The 12,441-nt window shown below is 41.8% G+C and overlaps 1 protein-coding gene across 1 annotated transcript in view; it reads right to left on the reverse strand.

The window, feature by feature from the left end:
• Positions 1 to 327: 327 nt before the first annotated feature.
• Positions 328 to 12,441, reverse strand: part of YIPF4 (Yip1 domain family member 4) — a 14,591-nt gene continuing 2,477 nt past the window's right edge. Inside the window, exons 2-6 of the mRNA XM_018552893.1 lie at positions 7,914 to 8,067; positions 7,106 to 7,277; positions 4,129 to 4,206; positions 2,388 to 2,501; positions 328 to 1,374 (exon numbers count right to left, since the gene is read on the reverse strand). Of these exons, the coding sequence (XP_018408395.1) occupies positions 1,237 to 1,374; positions 2,388 to 2,501; positions 4,129 to 4,206; positions 7,106 to 7,277; positions 7,914 to 8,067 (656 nt within the window). The 3' untranslated portion in view covers positions 328 to 1,236. The remainder of the gene's footprint in view (positions 1,375 to 2,387; positions 2,502 to 4,128; positions 4,207 to 7,105; positions 7,278 to 7,913; positions 8,068 to 12,441) is intronic.

Below are 12,441 nucleotides of genomic sequence, written 5' to 3' on the forward strand. Positions count from 1 at the left end.
TGTTCACCCACTGATATCCCAATCCTTGCTGCTTAGCCTGCCTCTGCCCATCTATGTTTTTTGCCAACTCCAATGGCTTCAACTGGAAACTGAGCAACACTGGGGCACAGAAGTGTAAATAACAGAGAGGAGAATGTAAGGGAAACATAGGGGTAAATGATGTTTAAAGCCATGCTTATGCAAGTTTCTTAATTGTTCCTCAGTCATATCCACTTTATACAGCACAGTTTTCCAAAATCGTAACATGATAGCAGGATTTCCTCCGCTGATCGAGGTTGGAATGAAAGGTTCAGGCAACTATGCAAAACCTTTACGTTAAGAATCTGCCCTCTGTATTTGCTCGCCACAGTTTTTAATCTGGCACATCCCCCAATGTGCAAATTTTTCTAATCTGGCACTTTATTCCACAAACCTCCAAACAAAGAATTATCCAAATTATATTGACACACCATGTAATCTAAACTTTAAAATGTACAGCAAATTAACAGAGCTTACATGGGACACAATCTTTAAATTTCTAATTCTATTCCCAAATAAGAACATACTTACCCATTGCTCTAATGCTATCTGACAGAATTTGCTAAATTAAAACATTTAAAAACAAAATTAGACCCTCTATATCTTACTCCCACATAACTAAGGAGAACAGATTGAAAGGTGCACCATAGGTCTATAAAATTGGAAAGAAAATAGAATAGGTCTGGTTATCTGTTACCATGGGAAAAGAATGGACAATACTTCCGCATCCAAAAACTATTTCATAGAACATCAGGCTGGTCAGTATTGAAATCTCAGCATATAGGTTACTGAACATACATATTTGGAGAACCAACAATATGTGTTCCACATTTGATAACAGTCATGTGCTGTATCTATATTTAGTGCATATACAACACCAGAGGCAGTATCAGATCCCACCAACCATGTAGAAAACGGATTGGTTAAATGCTGCTCTCTTTGAATTTTTACATACGATCAACTTAAGACAACAGAAATGCTGATGAAAATAATAAGTTACAGAATTTTAATTGCTTTGTTGATCCCTTCCTTAGGGGCCTGCACCATATTGCCATATACAGTAAGCCCCTTGTACAGAACATGGGGGTGATATTTACATACACAGACTTAATATATTCCAAAAATTCTGAAAGGAGTTAAACCATTAGAAGGCTACTCCCAACCCAACCAGCATCAAACTTTACTGTACCAAATAAATGGACTGTCTAAAAACTGTCATCACACTCCCGTGTACAAAGATAGAAAATAAATGTACAATAAAAAGATGGGATAAATTAAAAGAGGCTTCTTCGTCTTGAATTCTTCTCCGACTAATAAGGATGCAGCACTGTAGGCAGCCCAGAACACACCAAAGAGCTGCAACAGAAAAAACAAACATCTAATATTGGTCTCCAAACAGATGAGAAATCTTATACTTGTCCATTTTTTATATGCTTCAGCTAAATGCAAGAAATATGCACAGTGTTATAGTATGCATGAAGGATGACAAAGCAGGAGACACAGAAAATCCAATTATTTTTTTTTTTTAAAGTGTGGAATATGTTTTAAACTCTCTGACCCTTCATAAGAAAAAACACACCCACTTCAGAATCTAAGATGAGCAATAGTATTGTCTGCTGAATTTTCCACAGAAATATACGTAAAATCTGGCAGAGGTTGTAGGATATTACTCCTCGACACCGAGTCCGGATTTAAACTTAGGAATTGCAGTGTCATTTATCTTGAAATAACACCCCAGCGCAATAAGGTAACATACCAGTGTTGCAGTACAGAAAAATGATCATGGGCAGCACAGTGGCGTAGTAGTTAGCGCTTCTGCCTTGCAGCACTGGGGTCTCCGGTTTGTATCCCGGCCAGGTCACTATCTGCAAGGAGTTTGCATGTTCTCCCTGTGCTTGCCTCCGGGTACACCGCTTTCCTCCCACACTCCAAAGACATGCTGGTAGGTTAATTGGCTCCTCTCTAAGTTGGCCCTCTATGTATGCATGTGAGATAGGGACCCTAGATTGTAAGCTCCTTGAGGATAGGGACTGATGTGAATGTGCAACTATGTAAAGTGCTGCGTAAATTGTCGGCACTATATAAAACCTGAAATAAATAAAAACAAAATGTGCGATTTTGCACATGCTGGGGTGCGTTGTCAGTCCAATCACAATTAACAAGCTGCTTTTAACATAATGGGAGTTAACATGCCACACATGTAAATGGGCCCTTATCCAGTAGCCAGAGAAACACAGAGATGCATCTAACGGAGTCTTAGTATGACATAAGAAAAAATGAATACAACTGCAATACACAAACAATCCAAAAAGTTGCACTGAAAAAAAGAAAAAAATATGTTCAATTAAAAAAATACAATAAAAACTTACTTTTATTACTGTGGAAACAATGTCAAATGATCCAACCACTAGAAGAGCCGGGGCAATTACTATTAATGGAAGCAAGGAATATCCTATGACACCAAGGACCTGTCCATAAGCCACCTGTAATCCAGAAAAATCAAAGATTATAAAACAGGGTCCCTATCAGAAAGAAAACACAGATGTCACTTTTTGTTAACGGTGCATGTTCCAGGGCTGTCAGAGCCCCAGAGCAAGTACATATAGCCAGTGAAGTCTTAACTACTGTGCTGCATACTTGTTGAGGTCAGTGACTAATTAATTAGTGAAGCAGCATAAGAATGATGCATGGACAAACAATTGCCCTGAAATGTGTAGCAGAGGCATTAAAAGGAACATAGATTGAATGGGTATAACTGATGTTTTTGCACTAATTTTACGGGTTTATAATTTAATACACAGTCAACACATTTCATAGAACTTGTGGCCACTTCTTATCCAGTAAGGTGTACAACTGCTGCTTTTAGAGGTGATGCTGTGCTGCTGGAGTCTTAGGAATGCATTTATAAAAAAAGAAAAAAAAACCTTGGAGCAATTTGTCCTGCAATAGACTGTATATGTTAAATATGTGCGAATGAAAAACAAATGTTATTAGTATATTTTCTTTCCAGCTTGAACACAATATGAAAATACTACATTATGGCTACTAGACTATGCTGAGTCGCATAGTAAATAAGTAGTTATGTGCCGCCCCAATAGGGGCATAGAATATGAGATGCATAGCCTCAGTTAATATTAGCATTGTTATATAGGTTAGAATTTATAAAGTGTGATTTGCCTAACTATTTTCTCATAGCTAAATCCATGTGTTATCCTATGCTGCCATCTAGTGGCCTTTTGTTGTAATGTACATGTTTTTCTGTAATTATTCCTCATGTGACGATGTATTTTCCCCTAGTGTACGCCCCTTCCTTCTTCCTGTGTGCAGTACTTCCTGTGTCATGGCCACAGTTAAAAGCCACATGTAACAAGGACACACATGTGATCTGCACAGTACGTAATATTTTATTGCTAAATTGCAAAACGAGGGCGTGGCAGGGGGAGTGCTAACACAGTGGTGGTTCTATTGACAGCACTGGTAATAATCGGCCACTGAAAAAATTATAAAAGTATTATATAATTAAAGTATACCGAATTAAAAAAAAGTTAGGACAATCAAAGAAGCCTGAAAGTAAGTGAGGCCATGGGATAGTAGTTTTAGGTTTTTGGCTTTTATACACTTGGACATTAGGAGTCTATTAGACCCCTAATGTTACCCTGCACAGACCACGCTAAATTAGCATCTTCCCTGGCCACAGCGGACAGCTGAGCGCTTCCAGGTTTGTGCTTCACATATCAACAAATGGATGTTTGCTTATCTCCCACTGCTCTCTACCACGACACCCACAGGGAAGGGGTACAGCTGTTTAACAGTCTGACACCCTGGTGTCAGACTGATTTTCCTGTGGAGAAAATTTAAAAATTTCTAGGCTTCAGGCCTAATACTACCTTCATCAAAAAAATGAAGAAAGCCTGCAATGCGAGTCATAAAAATGTAAACACAAATACATCACTGCGCTTCTTAATTACCAATATAAATGCTAATCCCTTACAAGAGGTGGAAATGGATTTTACACTTTAGGCAGGTCTCCTGCCATTTTAAGTGCATTATTTTTAGCATTTCCATTAAACAAAATAAGCAACAATAAATAGTAATGGACACAGTGCTTACATCTCCACCAAGTACCCTGGCAAGCAGGAATATGGTTAGTGATCCAAATATCCAAATTGTGATAATCCAGGACACAACCTGAAAAAAAGAAAAAAAGTGGCAGGAGACACTTTATTAATGGAGGATTTCTGTTAAAGCCAGCATGAAAACTAATATAGGAATACGCAAACGTGGAAATGTAACGTCTGTGTATCCAAATTAATTCCTTCACACCATACATTTACAGAGGCTGCCTGCTTCTCGAATGCACTGCAGGAACTGCTACCTCAAGGACACTAGGTAATCTCAGACTTTCTAAAGCTTGTAATCCACATAGTGCTAGGCACAGGTCCAGCACCAATGTAACAGTGCCTGGGCCCAATGTCACATAGTATTTGTGCAAATGTTTATCAAACCAGTATTTTTAGCATAAACTACACTAACATAAAATTTAGTGCACAGAAACAGAATATAATACCCAATTTTTTGGTAAAATATAAAAGATGGGGTCACATCAGGTAAATAGATAGCAAACATGTCAAGGCTTAAAATTGCATGCGCCCGTAAAGCTGCAAAAAACTACAACAAAATTTCCCATAGGCGACGCTTTAAAGCTTTCACTGTTCATCAGTTTAGTGTTAACAATGATTGATGGCCCTAGAATTATTGCCTTCACTCCAATGTTCACAGCAATATGTAACATGTGTGGTGTATACGTCCACCAGCCTAATGTGGTTAAGAGGGTGGTCATAATGTTATGGCTGGTGAGAGAGAGCACGAGAATGCAAGAGAGCGCAATGGAGAGACTGATTTATATTTTTTAATAGTATTGGGTAACTTGAAGGCCAAACACCCACAGATTGTTGTGTTCCTCAAATTATTCTTGAACCATTTTTGCAGTGTGGCAGGGCACATTATCCTGGTGAAAGAGGCCACTGCCATCACGGAATACCGTTTCCATGAAGGGGTGTACTTGGTCTACAATCTTTAGTTAGGTTGTACAGTACATGTCAAAGTAACATCCACATGCGCTACTCAATTTGACTCTGACATACAAAAGTATGACAACTGGACATACAGAGACAAAAAAACTGTTTTATTTGTACTGTATTCAGTGACAACTCTGACTGCGGATGTGTGGGCAAAAATCAGATAAACCCACAATAACCAAGCAACAGTCAGATTAGTTTGAAAGTCTTAGAGATCATATAGAGCAGTGATGGCGAACCTTTTTGAACCCGAGTGCCCAAATTGTGACGCAAAATCAATTTATTTACCTCAAAGTGCCGGCGCTGAAAATAAGTTTAGTACTGTATTGCAGTTCGGGCGCACGGGTTTAAAGAAACGTTCAACATCACTGCCTTAAGCCCCATTCACACCAAGTGACATACCTTACAAGCGGATCCGCGACTGTTCGGGGGCGACGATCACGCGACCTTCACCGGCGTGCTGCATTTAAAAATAGAAAAATCGAGGCGGCTTTCCGCGGGGAAAAAGGCTCCTGCTACAGCAACATGGAGTAGTACATTAGAACAGCTCCATTGAATAACATTAGCCGGCAACTTTTCGCAATATCGCGCTGCAAAAATGCGGGATATCGCGGCAGAAATCGCGGGATTTTCGGCTCAGTGTGAATGGGGCCTAAGTCAAAATAGGGAAACACGCATAATCAAACATTTATACACTCAATAAAACACAAACATCACGCACATAATAAAAAACACACATATTACATACACACACACACACACAGAACTAATAATAAAAGTGAATAGAACATTGCCCCTTGCCCCCTCTCCTGCTTAACTGTTTTGCAGGGAGGTGGGCTGCATCCCTGTGCGGCTCTCAGGCAGGGGGGCTGTGCAGCTCCCGGTTGGAGGGCTTGTATGGCTCTCAGGATGGGGGGGGGCCTACGCGGCTCTTGGGGGGGAGGGGAAGGTTGGTTTGCACTCAGTAGGGAAGGGGGAAAGGCGGTGTGGCTCTCAAGGGGGATCCGAACGTCCTCTGTAGTCGGGCCGGTCACAATCAGGCAGCGGTGACCTCTAAAACAGGCAGATTAGATGGTCGCTCGCTGGGGCCTTCCGGGGGCCTAGCGAGGAGGAAGCGGCCGTCTAATCTTCTAATCTGCCTGTTTAGAGGCCGCTGCCTGATTTGTAACTGCCCCGGATCGCGTACTGACGCAATCCGGGCCGGTCAGATCTATTTCAATTGGTGGTCCTTGAACCTGGGCTCGCGTGCCAGCAGAGAGGGCCCCGCGTGCCCTCCCTGGTGGTTCGCCACCGCCGATATAGAGCCTTGGTCCTCAACTGGTGGGTCGTGACCCAAAAGTGGGTTGCGACCCTGTTTTCAGTAGGTCGCCGCGTGCCTTCCACTTTTCCAGGTCCTCAGCATCCCTCCTAGCCTAGCAAACTCAGTTCTTGTGCTGAGCAGCCATTCAGAATATGCCAGCTTAATGTGGGGTGGCCTGGAGCTATGGCCGCGAGGGAGCTTCATCCATACATGGATTGCTTACAGCTCCCTCACGTCCCTTGTAGAGGTGCCTGGACCAGAGTGGCGTCACATTCTGGCTCCTGGCACCTCTACAGGGCGAACAAGTGAGTTGTTCAAGCAATGCATGTATGGATGGAGCTCCGTCACAGCACAGCACTGGACCCCAAGCTTGGGATCGCCCGCACCGGAACACACGGTAGAGCAATGCCATCTGTTCCATTGCAGTACGACTTGGGTCGCTACTTAATGTCCAAGGACAAATGTGGGTTCTGAGGTTACACAGGTTGAGAACCAATGATAGAGTATAGGAATCTAAGGGAGATGGAGGGAGTACAAACTGTATGCAAATTGGACAACCATCTTCTTGTAGTAAATGGTTATACAACTTAATTATGTTTTTGACCAGTAAAAACTGATCATTTACTTTTGTACATGAGGGTCTCCTTTAAGTTTTAAATGCCCAATGGGGAACTCCCCACTCATAAAATTCCAATTAAACTATACTTACTCTGAACTGGCCATACAGTGAGATCATTGAAAAGAATAGAACAACTGCAAGTGGTCCCCAAAAGTCAGGATTGTCTCGAACTACTTGTCTGTTGAATCCAAGGGATGGCATTGGCATCAGAACACATCGAATTTTGTAGTAAATGTCTTTAAGGTCAATGTCCAACTCCTCCCTAGAATTAAGGAAAGAACACAACAAGAGTAAACATTCACACAAAGTTAAAAATAACTCAACATTGACAGGCCAGTGAATGTAATCCATCAAGCAGAAATACGGAGACACTTTGAAATCTAAAATTTATACCAACTTAAGCTGGGTATACACTGGCAGATTTTTGAACCTTCAATAATGCCATCAGAGACTTGTACAATGTTGTTCACAATTTTGTTTCATTTTAACATTTTTGAAATGACGCATCTCGAGTGAAAAATCACATTCACTGTTAGAATTTTGTTTGTTTGATATCAATTTTCCATCTTGCAATAGAAACTATGTAAACAAATGCTAAGGGCTGTTGCTACTTGCCTGTTTGCCTTCAGAAAAATGAAAATGTGTCTTCATATGGTTAATCAAAATCTATGCACTTGCAGCTAAGGGTGTCTTCAAAAACTGGATGTACTACATTTTTGTGCAATGTGGTGTGATAAACAGGTCCATTGTAATGACAAGCAAATACAGAAAAACATACAAATAATGCATTTTTGGTGGGTTTTTTAAACACATCTAAACAAAGGAAATGTGTTTTAGCATGCACAGAGGTGTGAAAAGTGTGTTTACTCAAATCATAACATTTTATAAAAACACATACAGTAAAGGTTTATTATCTTCAGGATCATTTTCTTCTACTTCCAACAACCATCCATATCCCCTCTGGCGAAGAAAAGTGGTGGCAGTTGACTCTCTATTGAAGTCTCCACCAAGGTTTAACTTAACATCAGGTGCCGCTATTGAGCCAGACAGATCTGTAAAAACATTAAAAACCAAAAAATAGGATAAGTTGCTAGTAGTTATGAATGTATTTGGCTAATGTGAAAACAAATATACAATAAAACATGTAAATGTTTTGCTTAAGATAAAAACACCAGAACAGATGTTTTCAGTTCAGTGGTAATGTTTGAAGGATACATTTAGGTCTTGTTCACACCAATTGCAGTGTGTTCCAGAGCTGTAGCTGCTGGAATGCACACCAATCGCTCACTAAACTTCCCCCTTCGTTCTGGGGGCGGAAGGGAGTGTGGGGGTGTACAGGAATTTTAGACCACTCTTCTTTCGCTAACTGCTCCAGGTCTCTCAGATAGGGAGGGCAATTTGTGTCGGCAAATTCTCAAAAAACTACCATACCCAAAATTGGCCATAGCGAACACTTACTGCTCACCAATTTAGTGTTATGATAGATAGAATAAATCTATATATAGATATGTACACTGAGTGGCCAGATTATTATGACCACCTGACGTTTGTAGGCAAATTAGCTATAATTTCACGCTGAAGTTGCTAGAGGGCCAGACCATTATAAATAGGGAAGCAGGTTGTTTACCACGACAGTAGAAGTGATTTTTTTCTGAAGATATGGGTAAACAACGCGATTTAACAGCCTTTGAACGTGGGATGATTGTTGGCGCTCGGAGCCATGGAGCGAGTATCAGCAAAACAGCAGAATTCGTTAAATGTTCAAGAGCAGCTGTTGTTAAAGTGTTTAAAGACTGGACTGTCAGCCGAAAATCTGGGTCTGAACGTGCGAATTGTGGCCGTCAGCGACTAGTCAATGTTAGGGCAGAATGGAGAGTGGCAAGACTGGTACAAGACAACAGAAGGGCAACAGTGCATCAAATTACTGCAGATCTTAATCAGGGATCCTCTCAAATGATCTCTGAACGCACTGTTCGCCGTACACTGCATCGTATGGGATATGGAAGCCGAAGGCCTGTTCGAACACCTTTGCTGTCTGCAGTTAACAAGATAAAACGTCTCCAATTCGCACAGGAACACAAGGATTGGACAGTCGAGCATTGGAAAAAAGTCATGTGGTCCGATGAATCACGTTTCCAGTTGCATCATGCAGATGGCAGAGTGAGAATTTGGCGGGAACAGCATGAAAGCATGCACCCCACATGCATGAGTACAATCCTTCAAGCTGGTGGGGGCAGTGTTATGGTTTGGGGCATGTTTTCCTGGCATGATTTGGGCCCTTTAATTTGCTTGGAACAACGTCTGAATAGCACAACATACCAAAGTATCGTTGCTGATCAAGTTCATCCTATCATGTTGATGGCGTATCCCAATGGAGATGGCTTCTTCCAACAAGACAATGCGCCATGACACGGTGCTCGTATTGTGCAGGAGTGGTTTCAAGAACATGAGGGAGAATTTACCTTGCTTAGGTGGCCCCCACAATCACCAGATCTCAATCCAATTGTTCATTTGTGGTACGGAGTTGAAAGAGCCATCAGGCAGCTGGTTTCACAAGCATCAAATCCCACAGAACTGGACAGTGCTATTCATTAGGCATGGTGTCAGATTCCTCGCATCACATTTCAACATCTCGTGGAGTCAATGCCAAGAAGAATCGCCGCAGTACTGAATGCAAAAGGTGGCCCAACGAAGTACTGATCTCTGCTTGCAGTACTTCCCATCCAGCGGTGTCTGCATGCAGGTGCACGCATCCATAGACTTACCTTGCGTCTCTGCTCGTCTCCCGGTCGAAAATGTGAACTGCGCATGCGCCCGCCTCAAGATGCTTTGCGGCCACCCAAGCAGTTTTGTTTCCTCGGACGTGAGCGCGCAGCGAAGATGGGGTAAGTTTAAACTGCTGTTAAAGCAGGTTTTTTTTTTTACTTTTTGCATATATCTACTGCTTGCTAGCAGATTCCATTCAGTTTCCATTCAGTTATTTTCTTCATATTCTGATGGCAGACACAACCTAAGCTTAACCGACCCGTGTTAGGTATATGGCAAATGGATGTAAACCAGGAAGCACCAGTTGTACATCCGATCCGTCGTGTTTAGATCTGAAAAAACAAACTCTTTGTTTGGTTTGTTTTTTCAGACCTAGATGGACTTTGTGGTAATGGGACAAACAGTCAGAGTAGGAGAGAGCAAAAAGCTGCACAGGTTAAATAACCCGTCTAGACTGATACTGATCCCCTCTGATAGCAGCAGCATCTATCTTATTGCCTGATCCATTCCCCTTCATTTTTTTAAATCAGATCGTTTTTATTGATTTTGCATAGTTTCAAGTAAAAAAAAAAAGATCAGAAAAAAAAAAAAAGAGAACACATGCATAACAAAATTCGACAAATAATGGGCCGCTAGCCAACGGCAAGGCACATTGAATAATAGCTACATTGTGAACAATGCCGAAATGTCACACGCATATCACAATACGAATAGCCAACACCACCATCAAGACCAAATGGATACTTATTAAGAAAATATACCATATGTAACAATAATATGCGGATTCATGATCCACTTAGTCAGGGAGGTCATTACCACGATACATCAACCATCTATCCCAGAGAGAGTGGAACTGAAGCAAGGCACCCCTCTGTTGAAAGGTAATGTGTTCGTAGGCAACAATCTTGTAAAGTTCCACCAGCCATATATTCAAAGTATGAGGGGAGGAGGAGGTCCATTTGCGAACCACCAATCTGGTCGCTGTAAATAGAGCACGCTTAAGGGCCAAAATTGTGTGATGAGTTAAGTCAGTAGTTTCAATAACACCAAGAATGCACACCAATAGGGAATTGAGTAGGGAGGAGGAGAACACAAGGTTAAGAGTATTTACAATCCTCTCCCAATACCTAACCAGCTTAGGGCATCTCCAGAGCAAATGAGGGGTGCCACTCTGGAAACCACATTTTGGACAAATGGGGTCAGCCCTAAGCCTGGTGCGAAACAAAAATTCAGGGGTGCGATATATTCTATGCATAATAAACAGTTGTGTCAATGTGAGTAGGGGACAAGGAAATCTAAGTAACCCCTTGAAGTACATCCTCCCAGGTATCATCTGACATAGGTCCCACATTGCCCTCCCAGCCATTCCACTTCATTAAAATAAACATGAAGTCTTCTTAGACCTCAGGATGGCAGGCTTCTCTCTACCCTATTGCCTCAGGCAATAGGTACCAAGAGAGAATGGTAGCAAGGTCATCAGCTGTCTGACTATGCTAAACAACTGTTGAAGGGGTCTGTCTTGGCCTGACAATTTACAGACTTCGAATGCATGTGTACCTCTGAGGTAAGAACCCCAAAAGCGATCTGGACCTTATATACTCTGCTGAGAGGGGCTCCTTACACTGGTAGACCTTTGCACGAGAAGTTCTAGGAACGTTCTGTAGACAAACAGTTGTCGGAGGCTGGCTGGACCGAAGCTTATATTTTGACTCATTCTTTCTCCATGTCTAGTCATTTTCAGGAGAGGAACTACAAAATTATTTTGAGATGGTATTGGTGCTCTACTATATTACACCGTATGTATCCGTCCTCCAACATTTGCTGGAGGTGCCATCAACATTGTGGTGACTATCTCCACGCTTGTTGAATAACTGGGGACATTCAGCCGTTTTGGCACTGAATTTTCAAGGTACAATGCAGGCTACTGAATTGGAGGGAACCCCTAAAGTGACTCTCCTTTTCATGCTCCCTGTCTCTTACGGTATCAAAAAAGACATTTTGAGTCTTGTAGTGGCTCGTATCGCAATCTCTAGACATTGGAAGTTGGCTACTCCACCATCTCTAGCTTCCTGGGCTGAGATTATGAATGACTTGATGCACATGGAAAGCTTGGTGGCTGAGAACCTGGATAGGACTGACCATTTCCTTCATACTTGGATGTAAACTTCTCTCCCCCAGGTGATTAGATATCAACATTGTAGGTAGTAAGTCACGTGGGGACAGCCTACAACAGGGGCTGATCTGATCTGTGAGAACACAGCTAGGAACTGTACAGGCATCAAGATAAACATGATAGTGTCATGTGAGCCCACATCCCTGTCCAGGAAGTAGATGCTGACCCTGTATAGTGCCTGAACAAAGATTGGGCTGAGCAAAGTAGATGAAAGCATTGTCAGGGAAGTACTGTAATCTCCGAGCGGTAATAAGTGCCTGTAAAACTTACAGTAAGACATTACTCAGCAAGCATTTACAATGATGTCGGAATTGTCAGTATCACCTGCTAGCAGCAGAAAAGAACAGAGGGGAAGGCAGAAGTAGTGTAAGTTTGGCTTTTTTTTTTTTCTAAGAGTTTGCTTTAAAGTGCGCCTGGTGACAAAAGTTAATCCAGCAGCATCCTAAAAAAAAAAAAAAAGGGTTATATTTAAAATGGAACTAGAAGG

This window comes from Nanorana parkeri, unplaced genomic scaffold (genome assembly GCF_000935625.1).
Source record: "Nanorana parkeri isolate BGI_ZX_2015 unplaced genomic scaffold, ASM93562v1 scaffold100, whole genome shotgun sequence".
Lineage (NCBI taxonomy): Eukaryota > Metazoa > Chordata > Amphibia > Anura > Dicroglossidae > Nanorana > Nanorana parkeri.